Source organism: Eretmochelys imbricata, chromosome 8 (genome assembly GCF_965152235.1).
Source record: "Eretmochelys imbricata isolate rEreImb1 chromosome 8, rEreImb1.hap1, whole genome shotgun sequence".
Classification (NCBI taxonomy): domain Eukaryota; kingdom Metazoa; phylum Chordata; order Testudines; family Cheloniidae; genus Eretmochelys; species Eretmochelys imbricata.
In genome coordinates, this window is record NC_135579.1 from 76,977,137 (window position 1) to 76,996,237 (window position 19,101).

At 42.2% G+C, this 19,101-nt stretch overlaps 1 protein-coding gene across 1 annotated transcript in view; it reads left to right on the top strand.

Annotated features, from left to right (window-relative positions):
- The window catches only part of KYAT3 (kynurenine aminotransferase 3), a 56,963-nt gene that overhangs the window by 24,578 nt on the left and 13,284 nt on the right, over positions 1-19,101 (top strand). The window contains exons 2-7 of the mRNA XM_077825036.1: positions 7,654-7,712; positions 13,212-13,356; positions 15,094-15,243; positions 16,369-16,455; positions 17,517-17,642; positions 17,740-17,860. Coding sequence (XP_077681162.1) covers positions 7,657-7,712; positions 13,212-13,356; positions 15,094-15,243; positions 16,369-16,455; positions 17,517-17,642; positions 17,740-17,860 — 685 coding nt within the window. The 5' untranslated portion in view covers positions 7,654-7,656. The remainder of the gene's footprint in view (positions 1-7,653; positions 7,713-13,211; positions 13,357-15,093; positions 15,244-16,368; positions 16,456-17,516; positions 17,643-17,739; positions 17,861-19,101) is intronic.

A 19,101-nucleotide genomic window follows, 5' to 3' on the forward strand; every position in this document is an offset into this window, starting at 1 on the left:
AAAGGGGAGAGGAAGCGGCTTGGGGAGAGACGCTGTCCTGGAGACTGGGGAAGGAGGCCGCGGCCCCGCCCCTCTGGGGTGGGAAGCGCCGGGGCCGGGCGAAGCGGAGACGGTGAGTTGCGTGTCCCCCGCTCGGGCTGGCTGGGCCGCCGCCCGCGCTGCTCCTGGGACAGGCCGTCCAGGGTAAGGGGACAGCTGGCCTCGGCCTGCCGCCCGTGCCTCCCTCCCAGCCGTGCCCCGGGCTCCTGGGGACTCCGCAGGGCAGAGCGGCCGCCAGTGGTAGGCAGGGGGCCGCAGCCACGAGGAGGGACTTACGGAGAGCCCCCACCGCAGGAGAGTGCAGAGTAGGGTGACCAGATTAAACGGAGAAAATATCGGGACGCAGGGAAGCAACCAAAAACACAAAACCCAACAACAACAACAACAACAAAAAAGCGGCCGGAGTTGTGGAACCAAAAAAACCAAAAACGCCGGAGCGGCCAAAGCCGCAATATCGGGATAAATGGCCTCCTGAGCGGGCAGCGGTCGGGACGCGGGAAAAAGACCTAAAAATCGCACCTGTTCGTTTTCTATATTCAGTCATATCTGCTGACTTTAGTGTCAAAAATAAGTTTTGTTGTTTTATTTTCTGTTAGCCCATCAGCTCTGTGAACTGCTGGGCTGAGGCTACTGGATTTCTAATTGTGGATCAGGAACAGAATTGTTTATTATTATTTATTATTTATTTAGTAATCCAATCAACAACACCTTTTCAAATTTTTGAAGGTAGCCAGACTGCCCAGATGTCAGTGAGGGTCTAATTTGGCCTGCAGAACCCTTATTACTGGTAATGGCTGTATGAGATGGAAAGAACCTATTTTGGCTCTCAGGACTTCGATAAAGTTTGTGGTTCTGGCATGTAGTGGTGGTTGGGAATCAGTATACTTTTAACTGGATACATTTGATATGGAGTCGTTGAAACAATAAATATGAAAGTTCAAGATGCTTTTTTTAAAAAAAAAATTTTTTTCGGTATGAACCACACTTTAAGGGCTAGGTACAATCATTCGTATTTGACAGAGAATCTGTCCTCCACAATGCTGAAGTTCTGTGCTCTTCTGGGGTTAAATCAGACCCTTTCAGTTTTATTTGCGTTATTTCCATTGCGTTTGTAGTCCACTAAATCTTTCTAGTTTCGGTACATATGGGCAGCCTACTTCTTTCTTTCTTTTTCTTTTAAGACAGTATTTCTCAGATTCCTTTTAACATCTCTCCCCATCCCCCACTGGATATATAGTCTGCAGTTTTCCTGTTTGTTCTCTAATCATTGAGCTTTGCAGTACAAAGTTAATCATATTGCTGTGATGTTGCAGTTCTGAAGTAGGTCAGTTCGGTTATATTGGAATTTACTAGAGAAAAAACAATCATTTTGACATTGTCAACCAATAAATTTACTTAAATACACATTCTAAAAGTGGCTGTCCTGTAGTAACATCTCTTATTCCTTCTTTTTTGTGGTCATGGATTACTGGGGTCATTTTTTCAGGCCAATGAATGGTCTGTTACTCTGTACAAAATGTCTTCTGTGGGTGTGTTATTTTCTGCTCTGATAAATTTGATGTTTGCCAAACCAGTTTAAACTTGATGTTTACTTTTTATATAAAAAGAAGTAAATAATACATAGGTCTTGATTTCCACATTGACTAATGATTTTTTAGGTATCTCAATTTTGGCGATTTTGGGACACCTTAAAGGGGACTGATTTTTCAAGGATGGATTCTTAGTACTTTAAAATCAGTCGCCTTAATAGTATTTTCTCAGATGGGCACTACCAACTATGATAGTGATTGTTTTCTTTTTTGTTTGCTATGTGAGCACTTGTTCATAAAAAATCCATCTGAAACCACTAATTTGTTTCAAATACTCTAATGAAGAGCCATCAGATGATGATAATTTTTAGTTGCTCCTGACCTGGCTGGAGTTGAAGTAGTGGACTAGAAACAAGTTTCCATATCCCATTAGCAATCCCCTAGCTGTATAGACTTTGGATTTAGGTTTTTGTTTTATTTTCGTCCATCTCTTGGTGAAGAGACCATTATTTAATTCAGTTCTGTCAAATAGATTAAAACTTCCTTTTTCATGATATTAAAAAATGTCTTGCAAACTCCCTGTTTTTAAAAAGCTTCATCCGTGTATTTAGGTATGATAAGGAAATAATCATCTAGGGTGGGTGTGGGGAGGGATGGGAGAAGAAGAAAAATCTCAGGCTCTAAAATTGCTTAATTTTGTGTAGGGAAATACACATTTCTGGTCTTGCATCTGTAAGTACTAGATAAAGGCGTACTGTTTTATTTATTTATTTATTTTATTTATTTATAATCTTCTAAATTATTGTGCAGGCAAGTTCTTTGCTCAGCAAAGCCTCTGCTGCCTTGGCATTAGGACACAGCTACTGAAGACAGTTTATCCTGTAAGATTCTTCAGATTTTCGACCTCTGAAGTATGTACTCCATCAGTTCGTAGATTACACTACATGTATGTCACGCTGTATTTATTTTTGTGATGCTGCCAGTAAGTATATATTGGATTGGATGTCTACTTGGTTTAGCTCACTGAACTGATGGCAAAAATTTCATTTTTGTTAGGCAGTTTAAGATTCATCCATGTTCCGTGAGAAGGTCCACAAAGCATTATGTTTTCTTCATTTTTTGTTGCCTTAATCCCAGACATTTAATATGAAAACTGCAATAAATTATTGTTCAAATCAATCAAATGTTAAACCACACTAGCATGATGATATCCCCAGGGCATTAACTTGGGACTCAGGAGATGGGTTCAGTTCCATGCTTCCCATCTAGCATGCTGGCATTTGTCGATAACATTCTTAGGTGCATATCTCTCCCCATTGAATGTATAGGGACCCTAGATGCCTAACCCAGGCTTTGTGGATCCCACTGTTGCTCTAGTGATTTTTGTAGGTGCCTAAAACTTAGGTGTTGCAATGTTTAGTGTTGCAATGCCTAAGTCCCTTTGTGGATCTGGGCCTCCATTTCCCATCTATAAAATGGGGATAATAGTATTTCTCACAGGGGTGTTGCAGGTCCTCAGATACTATGCCAATAGGAGCTAGCTATACAGGTACCTGAGAGAGAGCTACACTTAAGTTTATTGTATACGATATATTCTTGAAGTCTCACTTAAGTTGCTTATGGAATCATGTGACACCATTTTACATCTAACTTTGTCAAAAGAAAGTGCAGTTTTTCACCATGATGGATAAGATCCTAGGGACAGTGTAATGGAACATAGTAATTGCATTACTGGATCAGTCCAGCATCCTGGTCTCAGACAGTGTCCATCACTAGATACTTCAGAAATAGGTGCAAGATCCCCCATAGTGTACAGTTATAGAATAAATTCCCCTTGGGGGAAGTTTCTTAAACTCCAAGCCAAGTTGGTTTATGCCCTAGAGCAGGATGTTTTATATGCATTATGTGTTTTATATCTTATCTAATTGTCCACACAGATGTGTAATCCTTTTTTTGAATCCTGCTAAGTTCTTGGCTTCAATAATAGTTCATGGCATTAAATTCCACAAGTTAATTATGCATTGTGTAAAAGTACTTCCTTTTATCAGTATTAAACTTTCACTTTCATTGGAAGTCTCCTTGTACTTCTATTATAAGAGAAGGTAAACCAATCATGTAATTGAAAGAGTGGCATATCATATAAAATAGGGAAATCCTCAGCAGTCTCACTAGTATCTGGACACGCTTCAGTAGTGTTTTTTTCTTCTCCCTGGAAGACAGCTCTGTTCTCTTAATCTTACCTCACTTTAATAATTTCAGTTAATTGCTTGGCCTTTTAAAAGTTGAAGTAAGCAGAGCTACAACCCAAAACTGAGCTGGGGCCCTTGATAGCCAATACAGGGTCAGAAATGCCATTTTATGACATCAGAATCAAAACTAAGATCAAGGTATATAGGGAGAGAAAGTTTTAATTATTAACAATTGAACATACAATGTTCCGTGATATGAAGGCTGTAACAGGCAGTCTTTTAGTTCTCAGTAAGATTTCAGCCAGGAGAGAAATATTTAGTACAGTTTAAGCTTACTGTAATTCAGTCATAACAATCCTGCTATTGAGTAGCCTGTTGTGGTTAGCTAATTGAAGTGATCTTAAGAGTTGATCAATACAATGAGCTGCCCACTGGACCAGACAGAATCCTGATTACTAACTAGAGAGATTCAGGGCTAGACTTCTCAGTTTTTCATAGTTAAAAAAAAAAAAGTAGCCTAGCATGTGAAAAAGCAAAAGGGAAGCTGCCAGAAGTGCTTATTTGAAATGGGCATGATAAAATATTCATATTATTGGGGGGTGTATTATGGCCAAACACTAATCTCCGTCTGTATTGTGCTCATCAGTGCAGTGGTTGAGTACTCTTTTAGACACCTGCATATGCCAGTGTCACCTAGTAAAGAACCATATCTAACCAAAACTCCCTTTTAATTGCAATTTGGATATGTCCCTTGGCAAGAGTCGCACATTCACTTGCCAAGTTCTCCAAAACAAATTTGATGTCTTGTTGGGATAAATGGATTATGCTGAACTTCATCAAAATTTATGCCATGTGCCTGAGATTAGAATCTGGCCCGTGCAATAAAATTATAGTGAAAGAAGTGATTTGACATCATAGGCCCTTATCCTGCAAACACTTGCAACATGGGCTTAACTTTACTAGCACAAACAGTCCAATCAACACCAGTGAGAGCTATTCACACTAATAATGTTAAGCATGTGTATGTTTGCAGGACTGGGGCCTGTTAGTATTAAATTAGGTGGAATAATTGGGCCAAAGGTGTTAACGTAACCCAGATACTATCCAACATTAAACAGTTTCAAACAAGGTTTGGGGTTTGGCATAAAAGACCTCAGCCTCCTTAGTACAGTACTATGGCAAACATACCATTACAATTTTTCTAGGACTGTATTAAAGATGCAGAAAAAGACTGAAAAACAGTTAAAGCATTTGAAATGTAAAGTATTTAGTAAGGCTTTTGTTTTACAACATCCCTTGTTCCCTTTCCTTTTACTGAAAAGGTTTTTTTTTGACAATCTCTTAGGTGGCATCAAAGATTGAAGTAACTGTCATTTTTGGGGAAAAGAGAAGAAATTAGTTGAGATAGGCAGGAGGTGCTGCTGTTGTTAAAAGTTCAATCCCGTTTCCTAAGAGGGGAAAAAAGAATAGCAAAGAAAATGCAGCTTTTGTCTCTGATGTTGACTTTCACTTGCAAACCTCACTGCTGGAAAAAACAGGCACGCACACCGTCTTATCAGCCATTCTAGGACTCAGCAAACTCATCCCAGCATTGTGGTGCTTAGGGCATTAGAATTGTGGTGCTTAGGCTTAGCTGCCTCTGTGGTCACAGGCTCACAGCAGTGTTGCAAACTATGCAGTCTTGGCTGGCTAAGCCAGGCTCATATTAGACAGAAGGAGAAAGGGGAGAGCGATAGGAAAGAAAAGAAATGCGGTACATAAGGAAAAGAGCACGTCGGGGGGGCGTGGGGGAGTGAAGTTTTACATCCTAGGTTGTCTTCAGGATTTAGCTGAAACTGCTGGAGGTGATGTCATCTGGCTTCCTCTCTATGGCCCAGCCTGGTTAGGAGGGATTAGGCTGAAGATGGTCATGGGTTCTAGGAGACAGTGGGGGTGGCAGCCATGATGGTGAAGCTTGCTCGACAGCCCAAAGTCCCTTTCTTGAAGGATCTCGAAAGGTAGTGATAGGTGGAATAGCCCATCCCCTCAATATTTTGTCCACCAGTTAGGCCTAGTTTCTGAGACAGAAGTTTTGGTTAACTGATTTCTGATCCCACGCTTTATGCAGGCATGATCTTAACGCAGTTGTTGAGTTCTATCATTGAGTTACTGTCTGCACTATAAAGAGTGGGCGGGGGGAATGGGTTTACGTTTTTATTCTTTGTTTGACTGTATGAAGGCCAGAAGAGTTTTTCCTGCTTTCTCTCTCTTTTGGTGTTTGTTGTTGTGTTTGTAAACTTTAAAGATACCACAAATATTGGGTCTGGTTATCCCTGGTTTTATAGGAAGGATCCTTGAAGGTCTATTATATGTGAATTTTCTTAGCCCTTAATTCAAGAGCATGTGTGTTGACTTTATAACAAAAACGTTTTCTCCCCAGTGTTTGAGATAAATAAGTGTTAAAAAGTTTTGAGTAGTCTGAATAAAAATACTTTCAATGAATCTTAATGACTATCGCAAACTGCTTCAAGTGCAAGGTCCATTTCTTTGACCTTGCCTTCTCTGACAAACACATAGCGCGTGCGTGCGCTCGCTCTCTCGCTCTCTCGCTCTCGCTCTCTCTCAATAATTAGGGCTGTCAAGCGATTTAAAAAAAGTAATCGCAATTAAAAAATTATTAGTGATTAATCGCACTGTTAAACAATAATAGAATACCATTTATTTAAATATTTTGGAAGTTTTCTACATTTTCAAATATATTTATTGCAATTATAACACAGAATATAAAGTGTACAGTGCTCACTTTATAATTTTTGATTACAAGTATTTTCACTGTAAAAAAACAAAATAAACTGTTTTCAATTCACCTAATACAAGTACTGCAATGCAATCTCTTTATCATGAAAGTTGAACTTACAAATGTAGAATTATGTACAAAAAATAAGTGCATTCAAAAATAAAAAAAAGTAAAACTTTAGAACCTACAAGTCCACTCAGTCCTACTTCTTGTTCAGCCAGTCGCTCAGACAAACAAGTTTGTTTACATTTGCAGAAGATAGTGCTGTCTGTTTTTTGTTCACAATGTCTCCTGAAAGTGAGAACAGGTGTTTGCATGGCACTGTTGTAGCCGGCATGGCAAGGTATCTACCTGCCAGATATGCTAAACATTCGTATGCCCCTTCATGCTTTGGCCACCATTAAGGGGATATGCTACCATGCTGATGACACTCATTTTAAAAAAAAAAAAAAATGCGTTAATTAAATTTGTGACTGAACTCCTTGGGGGAGAATTGTATGTCTCTGGCTCTATTTCACCCGCATTCTGCCATATATTTCATGTTATAGCAGTCTCGGATGATGACTCAGCACACGTTGTTAATTTTAAGAACGCTTTCGCTGCGGAGTTGACAAAACGCAAAGAAGATACCAATGTGAGATTTCAAAAGACAGCGTTAGCTCTCAAACCAAGGTTTAAGAATCTGAAGTGCCTTACAAAATCTGAGAGGGATAAGGTGTGGAGCATGCTTTCAGAAGTCTTAAAAGAGCAACACTCTGGATAGGGGGTTGGGAAGACAGGGTGCAGTGGGGGTTGGAGGTTCTGAGGGGGGCAGATGGGGGAGGGGGCCAGGCTGTTTGGGGGTGCAGCCTTCCCTACGTGGCCCTCCATACAGTTTCGCACTCCAATATGGCCCTCGGGCCAAAAAGTTTGCCCACCCCTGTGTTAGACTGAACTCAAGCGATTATCGTCCATTAAGGCTTTTATAATATGAGCAATGTTATATTATTGAACTTGTTCAGTTATGGTATCTTTGAAAGGGCATAGGAGAGGGTTTCTCACACAATGTTACAATGTCAAACAATATAAGACTTTGCAATTCTTAGCTAAACCCCTTTGTCTATATATTTTGATCTTGTAGACAATGGCCTTCAAGCACAAAAACGCAAAACGAATTGAAGGGCTTGATGTCAATGTATGGTAAGTGACACCTTAAAATATATGCAGAATTCTAAAAATCAACTAGTGTGTTATCTTTTCCAAATTGATTATTTATCCAGCACCACAGAAATATACAACTCTTGTTATCCCTGGTGCTGAATTGTATTCACACGTATGCCTAGAAGATAGATTCAATGGGCCAAATGTGATGGTGGTGGTGATGTGAATTAAGCCAATACAAGGTCATAAGCTGTGAGTAAGTTAGAATTCTGAAGTGCAGAATGAACCAAAGTAAAACAAAAGTAATTCTCAGCAGGGGTGCTAGAACAATTTGTATAGTGGGGGTGCTGAGAACTATTGAACCAAATTGTAAACCCTGTATATGATGGAAACCACTTCCTGCCTGGGGATGCAGCAGCACCCCTAGTTCCAGCATCTATGATTCTTAGGTATGGTGGCAACAAGGGGCTACAGATGTATAGATTAGTTTTGTTGAACAACCTAGCTTTGCTAATTTACACCCGTTTCATTTAATCATCTTGAACCTGTCGCTGTACAAATTAACCTAATATATTTTACTATATTTTTATCCAGGGCTTAAATTGGTCTCAAAGTAGCATCAGGTGTGTCATTGCCATCTAGTGGGATTTCATTAGTTTGTAACATTAACTGAGGGGTTGGGCAGATTGTTTAAATGCACTTGGTGCTCTTTCATCAATGACCATCCTGCCTCAGTCTCCTCGCAGCAATTTCAGTTGTTGATGGCTGTGTCTGTGGGTATGTCTACACTACAAAATTAGGCCGATTTTTAGAAATTGATTTTATACAGTTGATTGTGTATGTCCCCACTAAGCACATTAAGTCAGCAGAGTGCGTCCTCACTACTGTGGCTAGCATCGAATCATGGAACAGTGCATGTGGGAACCACTATGGGAAATTACTATGGGAAACCCATTGCAAACCACTATCCCACAGTTCCCGCAGTCTCTGCTGCCCATTGGAATTCTGGGTTAAGTTCCCAATGCCTGATGGGGCAAAAACATTGTCGCAGGTGGTTTTGGGTACATGTCGTCAATCTCCCCTCCCTCCCTCCGTGAAAGCAACTACAGACAATCATTTTGCGCCTTTTTTCCTCGGTTACCTGTGCAGATGCTATAGCACAGCAAGCATGGAGCCCACTCAGCTCACCGCTGCTGTTGTAAGCATTGTAAACACCTTGCGCATTATCCTTCAGTATGTGCAGAACCTGGCAAAGAGATGGCAGCACAAGGACGATTGTGAGGAGGACATGGACACACATGTTTCTGAAAGCACAGCATGTGGCAGTTGGGACATCATAGTGGCAGTGGGGCTGGTTGATACAGTGGAACGCCGATTCTGGGCACGGCAAACAAGCAGTGACTGGTGGGACCGCATAGTGTTGCAGGTATGGGATGATTCCCAGTGGCTGCAAAACTTTTGCATGCGCAAGGCCACTTTCCTGGAACTCTGTGAGTTGCTTTCCCCTGTCCTGAAGTGCAGGAATACCAAGATGAGAGCTACCCTGACAGTTGAGAAGCGAGAGGTGATAGCCCTGTGGAAGCTTGGAACGTCTGACTGCTACCGGTCAGTTGGGAATCAATTTGGAGTGGGCAAATCTACTGTGGGGACTGCTGTGATTCAAGTAGCAGAACGTCAGTGATTGCATTGGCTATCAAGGGTAGTGACTCTCAGAAATGTACAGGTCAGAGGGAAACCCATTGCAAAGCCATTCACTAACTGTGGTGGGGCGATAGACAGAACACATATCCCTGTCTTGGCACCGGACCACCTTGCCAACCAATACATAAACCACAAGGGGTACTTCTCAATGGTGCTGAAAGCACTGGTGGATCACAAGGGATGTTTCATCGACATCGACGTGGGATGGCTGGGAAAGGTGCATGACGCTCGCATCTTTAGGAACTCTGGGCTGTTTGAGCAGCTGCAAGAAGGGATTACTTCCCAGACCAGAAAATTACTGTTGGGGATGTTGAAATGCCAATAGTTATCCTTGGAGACCCAGCCTATCCCTTGCTCCCATGGCTCATGAAGCCGTACACAGGCAGCCTGGACAGTAGTAAGGAACAGTTCAGCTATAGGCTGAGCAAGTGCAGAATGGTGGTAGAATGTGCCTTTGGACCTTTAAAAGCTCGCTGGCGCTGTTTGCTGGCTAGGTTAGACCGCAGCGCAAACAGTATTCCCATTGTTATTACTGCTTGCTGTGTGCTCTATAATATCTGTGAAAATAAGGGCGAGACATTTATGGTGGGGTGGGAGGTTGAGGCAAATCACCTGGCTGCCAATTTTGAACAGGCAGACACCAGGGCTATTAGAAGAGCATAGGTAGGTGCGCTGTGCATCAGAGAGGCTTTGAAAACCAGTTTCATGACTGGCCAGGCTATGGTGTGACAGCTGTGTGTGTTTCTCCTTGATGCAAACCCACCCCCTTTGTTGATTTTTAATTCTCTGTAAGCCAACCATCCTCTCCCCCCCCCCCCCCTTCGATCACAGCTGACAAAGGAAATAAAGTCACTATTGTTTTGAAACCTTTCTTTCTAAATTAAATTAAATTTAATTTAAATTTGAAAGGAGATAACTGATAAGGTAGCCCGGGTGGGGTGGGGGAGGAGGGAAGGACAAGGGCACATCGCTTATTGTAGCCACACTAAAAATCAAAACTGTTTTAATGACAGCCTTCTGTTGCTTGGGCCATCCTCTGGAGTGGCTGGGTGCCCACAGCCTCTCCCCCCTGCGTTCTTGGGCATCTGGGTGGGGAGAAGGACAGGTGGTTGTACAGTGGATGCAGCAGCGGTCTGTCCTCTTGTTGGCTTTCCTGCAGCTCTATGAGACGCCTGAGCATGTCCGTTTGCTCTCCCATTAGCCTCAGCATTGCATCCTGCCTCTTCTCATCGCGCTCACTTAATGCTTTCCTGGACTCTGCCACTGAATGCCTCCATGCATTCAGCTGTGCCCTATCAGTGCAGGAGGACTGCATGAGGTCAGAAAACATGTCATCGCGAGTGCGTTTTTTTCGCCTTCTAATCTGCGATAACCTCAGGGATGGAGATGATAGGGGGAGCATAGAAACATTTGCACCTGTAGGGGGACAAAAAGGGAGAGTAAAATTTAAGATGATACGTTTCTGAGAACAAAAGGGAGACTCTTTCACAGTGAATCAAGCAATTCAAAGCAGACAGCACATGTGCTTTAGGTCGCATTTTGCCTTTTATATTGAGCACCTGCTGGTATGGTGACACATCACACAAGGCTGGGCAACAGAATTCGGTTTCCAGGCAGCCATGGTAAGCCAAAGGGTACAGGGGTTTGGCTTCTAACACCTTCATAACATGTGGGAATGTTTTCAAACTGCAGCGTCCTCCTTTCCCATAGCAAGCAATGCTGGTTCGGTTTGCCATTTAAAAGGAGGGGCTGCGGTTTTCAGGTGAATGTGCAGCACACGCCTCCCCCTACCCCTCCACGTGGCTGTTTGGGATGATCCCTTCACCCTTCCCCCCGCCGCATGGCTATGGGATGATCCCTTTTAGCCAAGCGCAAACAGCCCAGCATGAACGGGGTCCTTTTACTGTTCCCGTACAAAAATTCCCCTATTTCAACCAGGTGACCATGAATGATATCACTCTCTTGAGACTAACACAGAAAGATGAAGACCCAATGTTGCTTGAATGCAAACAAAACCCAGGACCATTCGCTGCCATGCTTTGTGCTGCAATGATTCCAGACTACTTGCTACTGGCTTGGCGTGGTAAAGTATCCTACCGTGGAGGGCGAAATAAGGCAGCCCTCCCCAGAAACCTTCTGCAAAGGCTTTCAGAGTACCTCCAGGAGAGCTTCATGGAGATGTCCCTGGAGGATTCCCGCTCCATTCCCAGACATGTTAACAGACTTTTCCAGTAGCTGTACTGGCCGCGAATGCATCCCAGGTCTTCAGGGAAAATCAGACATTAAACACTATTGCTTTTAAGCCCTGTACTGTAGTTACCAATGTGCACTCACCAGAGGTGCCTTCTCCATTTTCAGGGTCGGGGATCCCGCTGTGGGAGGGTATTGGCTCCAGGGTGATGAAAAGCTCCTGGCTGCTGGGGAGAACAGATTCACCGCTTGCCTGCTGCACATTCTCCTCCTTATCATCATCCTCCTCCTCCTCCTCTGTGTTGCGTGAGACTCCCCCCTTGCAGGTGTGCACGGACAGTGGTGGGGTAGTGGTAGGATCTCCCACCTAGAATTCCGTGCAGCTGATCATAGAAGTGGCATGTATGGGGCTCTGACCCAGAGTGACAATTTGCCTCCTTTGTCTTTTGGTAGGCTTGCCTGAGCTCCTTGACTTTCACGCAGTACTGCTGTTTGTCCCTGTTGTAGCCTCTGTCCATCATGCCCTGTGCGATTTTTGGCATATATATTAGCATTTCTTCTTTTTCTGCCTGCACAGATTCTTCTCTCCATACAGCAATCAGATCCAGTGTCTCCCGTTCGCTCCATGCTGGAGCTCATTTGCGATTCTGCAGGGGACTGCATGGTCACCTCTGCTGCTGAGCTTGCCATGCTGACCAAACAGGAAATAAAATTCAAAAGTTCCCGGGGCTTTTCCTGTGTACCTGGCTAGTGTATTGGAGTTGAAAATGCTGTCCAGAGTGGTCACATTGGGGCACTCTGGGATAGCTCCTGGAGGCCAATAACGTCTATTTGCATCCGCAACTACCCCAAATTTGACCCAGCAAGGTCGATTTTAGCGTTACTCCCCTCGCCGCGGAGGAGTACAGAAGTCAATTTTAAGAGACCTTTAGGTCGACTGAACGGGGTTGCTTTATAAAATCGACCTAACTGTGTAGTGTAGACCACGGCTGTGACACTGTAACCGTAATTTTTTTTTATCTGGTTAACAATTGGATGGTGAGGGAAGGGCAGAAGGAAAGAGCACACAAAAGGAGAAAAAATTGCAGGCTAAAAATTCTATAATTAGCTTTTGGCGTGCTTAATAGAGTTTGTTGTTCCATGCATCGGTCCATAGACTGGTATGACTAGCAATGTTTACAGAGCTCCGTGAGAGGACTGGCTAATACTGTGAGTCTTGCTGGCTTAAATGTTTGCTAGGCTTTCAGGTTAGATTCACCCCAGTAGTTGCACCTGCCTGCTTCAGCAAGATCCACTATGGTCTGAGTGGGGGGGATTCACCCCAGCAGTATTGTTTCACTGCTGCCTTCCTTCAGGGAGTACGTTGGGGGTGTGTAGTTTTTGTTTGCAGACGGGGTCCCCTATGAGTCCTGGCAATACAGGCTGTTCAGGAGATACGCTCTGGAGACACCATCTCCCCAGATGGTTCTGCCCACGCTTGGGGTTCCTAATAGCCTTGCAGTGCTCCCTCCTCTCCTCTAGGGGTCTTGCCTTTCTCGAGTCCATTGGCCCACTGTGGATTCAGCCCATTGCTTTTATGTTTAAAGTTGACAAATGAGCAGGATAATTTTCTTGATAAAACTTTAACACACACACATTTTTCCCTAGGGTTGAATTTACTAAGGTGGCTGCAGACCCCTCAATTGTTAATCTTGGTCAAGGCCTTCCAGATATATCCCCTCCTAGCTATGTTAAAGAAGAGTTAGCCAAGGCAGCGACAGTTGATAGGCTGAACCAGTACACGCGTGGCTTTGTGAGTACATTGAACTTTGGGGAAAGTTTGTTACATGGGAAACTTAAAGACTTAATTTTAAGTTAGGTGTATAACTTTGTTCCCTTTCATCTTGGCTCCTCTTCCTCCTTCCAAGCGTGGGTTTCTGTAATAGAGCTTACCAGCTGCTGATCAACATTCCTAGTGTAGGTTTATTTAAAGCAGAGTCCTTCACTCAGATTATCATCTTATAGTGCAGCATGTGTACCCTGCCAATCCTCTGGCCAGGTCACTTACGGTCTCACCCCTTCCAGGGAATCCAAGTCCAGTACAACAATAGTCCAGTAGCTTCATGTCAAGTCTTCAGCCCAACTTCACATTTATTGGCCTTCCAGCCCTTGTCTCCAGAAATCTTCACACCACCATCCTCAGAGGGTCAGTAGGGGAACTAGGTCCACCCTTCCCTGTGGGTTTCAGTTCAGGGACCCTGCAATAAGTTGCTAAGGTATGTCTGTTCGGACTTTTGCTTCCTCCATAGGTTACTTCCTACCTTAGCCTGTCCTCAGATACCAAAAAGAGAGTAAATTGGTTACAGGGAACAAAGCATAGTCAAAGGTTGTATACCAGGCCTACCTGTTCCAGAGAGACTCTGGCATCTAGCAATCTCTAGTTTTCTGCTGGGCCCAGCTGGCCCCTCTTCAAGGGGCTAGCACAAGAAATCCACACCTTCTCCCAGTTATCTACTACTAAGTTGGGCTGAGGCTCTAGAAAGTTGAGACTTCTTTGTTAACCTCCTCCTGGCGCTGGCCAAGATGGCCATCCATCACACCAGGAGAAGGAATCTGGACTGGTTCTGGTGCTCTATGACTATGGGGGTCTATTTTCAGTCTCTCATCCAGTTGCCTCCAGGCAGAATTCCTCTGGGCAATACGCAGACTCCTTAGACACCTTTGAGGAGTAGTGGGTGCTGTTCAGGGTTTGTTGCTTGGTGTCCCCTCTGATTTCCCTGATTTTTTTCAACCTTTAATCTTCCCTCCAGTCTTTTTTTTTTTTTTTTCCTCAGTACCCACTAAGCCGGGCTTTTCCTCTTTTATCTCCTCCCTCCAGGTTTGACTGATCTCACAGGTGTAATGGGTTGGAGTTTGAGCCCACGGCTCTCATTATTCTCTTTCCAGCCAGCGGGAGGCCTATATACCCCATCACAATACAGACAGATGAGGGAGTGCAAGGAAAGGAAACAATGAGACCTCTCCCTCTCTGTGTCCCTATAGGGGAGGGAATGAAATGGGGTTATATATTATCCTTCATAACTGGCCTAGCACACCAGAGGCTCCTGGAGCTACCTTGGGGTAGGATACTGCTAAATTGGCATTTTAGAACCCAAAAACATCAGATGTAGAAAGAATTGCCTGGTAGGAATCAAGAAATTGAACTTCTCCTCCTTCCCCATCACCCACAAACCCCTTTAAAACCCACTTGTGATTTTAGGCTAAAACTGGTAGTGTAGGGCTCACCTTGTATTTTTCTTTGTTTCAAACAAACAGCCTCCTCCTCCTGTTTTGATTTTTGTGTATGAAAGAAATCAAACACTTACAGGACAATATCTCCTCTAAATCATACCAGTAATCTCCTACTTATTAATAATTCTGTCCACAGTTATTTCTGTTTATTGAGAGATAAAGCGTGTATGTGTGCATAGATAAATTTTTGTATTATCAGTTGTCTGTGTTACCTAATATATAGCGCACACCACATGCGTTTTTTCTTTATTTTGAACAGGGCCATCCATTGCTGGTGAAAGCCTTGTCCCAGGTATATGAGAAGGTTTGTGGAAGAAAGATTGATCCTTACACAGACGTCTTGGTGACAGTGGGAGGATATGGATCTCTGTTTAGTGCAATACAGGGGTTAATTGAAGTGGGAGATGAAGTAAGCTTTATCTGAAGTATTTTATTATAGCTACCAAAATAAAATTAATTATGTTGATGTTTTCTTTCTAGTGTTTTTAAAAAATATATAAATTGCAGTTTTATCTATTTAGCCTATGCCAGATAATTAAGAGCCCTGTCATGTAGGTGAGGGGCTGGCAAACATTTTTAGAGACTGGGCCATATCTCAATAAGGAGACTGTCTCATGGATGCCTCCATCCCATTCACCAACATGCAGGCCTCCTCCCCTATTTATTGTACTTCTACCTCATTGTTGCCGTTAACACCCACTAATTCCTATTTTACAAACTTTGTGGGCTGCTGTCTGCATCAAGAAACTAAATATGGTTCAGGGTATCTGTTCTCAATGTTTGAATAGCCATTATAGTTCAGATTTTGTTTCAGACTATTATATGGTACCAATGTTAAGGGAAAAAAAAGTATACACATTTTTAAAGTTAGGATCAGTATTTGTTTTCATATGGTAGGCCTGATGATTCATCCTTTCATTATTGCTTTGTTTCCCACTGCTACCAGATACCTGAAATGGCTTTTTGGGAAGCGGTATTTGGGAGACACTGTAACTGACAAGTGCTTTTTCTGGTGTGGTACATTGGCTTTTTTCCTTTTCTTAAGAATACTTCTGTTTTGTGTTCTCATCTGTTTTCTCTCTCTTCCTTGTTGCTTTGATCTTCTCTCCCTTTTTGTTTCTGTCACTCTTTGAGTCTTTTGTATTACCTTAATCCTTTGCCATTGTTCACTACCCCTTTTGCCTCGTCTCTCCATGTTTTAATACCTTTTGTGTCTCTGTCCGGAAGCACTTCTAACATTATATGCTAGTAGCAATTGTAGTGTCTAACTTGAGAAGAATTGCCCATGTCTAATCTCTGAAGTACTACTAATATATGTTGTTTTAGTGAGTAGTACCTCTAATTATCAGATTGAGAGCATTGCCATATGATGTTCTAAGACGATGAAAATTGTGCATTATCAAATCAGGGTTGAATGCCCAAGGTGCACAGTAAATTCATATGGCCAAAGTAAATCTGAAGAAAGTAATATGATGTTACGACGCATAGTAATTTCTCAATTCTAGGTCTTGCTGACTGTATGTTTTAATTTCAGGTGATAATAATAGAGCCATTTTTTGACTGTTATGAGCCCATGGTGAAGATGGCAGGAGGAAAACCTGTTTTTATCCCATTGAGATATGTATGTTTTTAAAAAAAATATTTATTATTATTATTAGTCTCACAAAATAATTCTGTGATTAATAACATTTGATAATCACATTATAGATGGTCCCCGTTTAGTTGTTCTTAACATACAACTATATAATAAACGAGATAAAATGCTACAATATAAGGCTCAGAGGTGATGCTATCCAAAGCATTATAGAAATAGTGTTCTACAAGTGTTGTAAAGAGTGGGGCACTGTTTCCCATTTAATTCAACTTCTGCATGCTGAAAGCTCCTAAAGTCCTTTTGTTTGACACCATCAGAAAAGTTTTGAAACACAAAATAATGGAAGGGTGATCACATGCCTAGTTTACGTATTTGTTATTTTAAAGAGTTGGTTTCTGATCCTGTTCAGCAGCTTGTGAAGTGATGGGATATAATCTCTATTCCAAAAACTGCCTACTAAATTAGGAATGGTCTTCCATTTACCACAAAAAGTGGAATGACTGTTTCCTTTTTAGTTATGGAGATTAGCAATTTCTCTGTGGTTGATTTTCAAATAGCAACACCTCAGATATTTGAAAGAAAACTACTAATTAGTTGTACTGAAAGGACCAGAAAACTTCTGTTCTTTGGAACAAAAAGTCTAGAGGGATGGGTATTGAAGTAACCTAGTATTATTCTTCCAGTCTAAGGAAGGCGTTGTGCCTGCACTCTGTGCAGTTGAGCTCCCACAGTTTTGTGGGAGGCAGAGCTGGGGAGAACTGTTCTACAGCATTAGTAACTTCCTGAAGACTCGCAGGGATTTCCCGGTGTAAGAAATTTTGACCCTGTCTTTGTGAACTGAGGTGAACTCCAGCAGTTCTTATGCCATGTCCCTCACTGTAATGTGTAACTGTATGAAGCTTAGAAGGGTCATGCTCTCCACCTGCTCGATGACTGGCTGAAGCTTTCTCCTCTTGACTACATGTTGCAGTAGGGCACAGATAGTTTCCTAACTTTGGTCTTCCTGTGAGCTTTGCATGGGGAAAGGCATGGTCTGGGCTATAATGTGTGTTGCACTTAAGTAATACAGGCATTTATTCCTATTCTAGAAAACTGTTATTGGGAACTCTGCATCTAGTGCTGATTGGGTCTTAGATGCAACTGAACTTGCTAGTAAATTTAATTCCAGAACAAAAGCTATTCTACTGAATACTCCTCACAACCCTATAGGCAAGGTAAGACTTCCATTCTAGTTTAACATAGTAGTTGTAATTTCAGAGTGTATCTTAAATACACTGATTAATGCATTGGCCCTCCCTTTTTGCCTTCTAGGTATTTACCAAAGAAGAACTCCAGGTAATAGCTGATCTCTGTATTAAACATGACACCCTGTGCTTCAGTGATGAGGTGTATGAATGGCTGGTGTACAAAGGAAATAAACACGTTAAAATAGGTACTGATTTTTGTATAACCACGCAGATGGTTGTGGAAGGATATCATAAATGCGCATCCCATAGATAACTGATGCTGTCAAGTAGTTCAAACTATAATTTTGGTTTAGTTTAAAATTATGAAACTCTGATGAGGAACATCCTTTATTTTCTAAATCTTTATTTAAAAGATTAAAGGTGGAATTTTCAAAAGCATTTAAGTGGATTGAGACATGCAAGTCCCACAGAAAGTAGATGGGCCTTGTACTCCTAAACCACTTAGGTCCTATTGAAAATCCCACCCTAATTCAATTCTTTGTTGAAGAATAACATCATAATCACTGGTTTCAGAGTAGCAGCTCATGTTAGTCTGTATCTGCAAAAAGAAAAGGAGTACTTGTGGCACCTTAGAGACTCTACATCTCAGTGGTGTGCTTTGTTGCAGAGCTAGCTGAGGGAAGGGAACAAGAGCTCACTATCAAACCTCTTTCCTGGAGCTCTGCTGACATAATCAGTGAGGCTAGTGCATAATAAGGAAACCACATTATTGTTTTTCCCATAAAAAACAGGAAAAAAAAAAGTTGGAAAAAGGTAAAGAACAAAATTAGTAGAAGATTATTTCCTACACCTTCCTCCCAAGCAGAGGGTATTAAAAAATAATGGGCATTTCAAACACTGAAATCACTCTGGGCGCTATGTGGAGTCTTGCTTCAGTTGTTCTCTCAGGCAGAGATGCTAAACAAACAAAACCATTGCAAGGACAAATCAGACAACTAAACATTTAATGCTATCAGGGTCCCTGCAATAGTTTCCTTTTTTAGGGCCTGATCCATCTCTCACTGAAATCCATGAAAACAGCTCCACTGACTTCACTAGGAGCTGGATCTTAGTATAGGCACATCCAATATATGCTGCCAATAACCCTAATCCAGATTCTGCAAACACTTTTACATGTGCTTAGTATTACGTTCATGAGTAGTTCTACTGAAGTCTATGGGATTGTACAAGTGCTTAAGTTAATCATGTGTGTAAATGTTTGGAGGTTGTGACCTTAGTTTGAATCCTAGTTAGTGGATTGTGAGAAGTCTGAATCCTACACTTTAAGGTCATAAGGGAGCATTATGATCCTCTAGTCTGACCCCCTGCACAATGCAGGCGACAGAATCTTCCCCACCCACTACTGTAACAAACCCCTGACCTATATCTGACGTACTGAAATCCTCAAATCGTGGTTTAAAGACTTCAAGATGCAGAGAATCCTCCA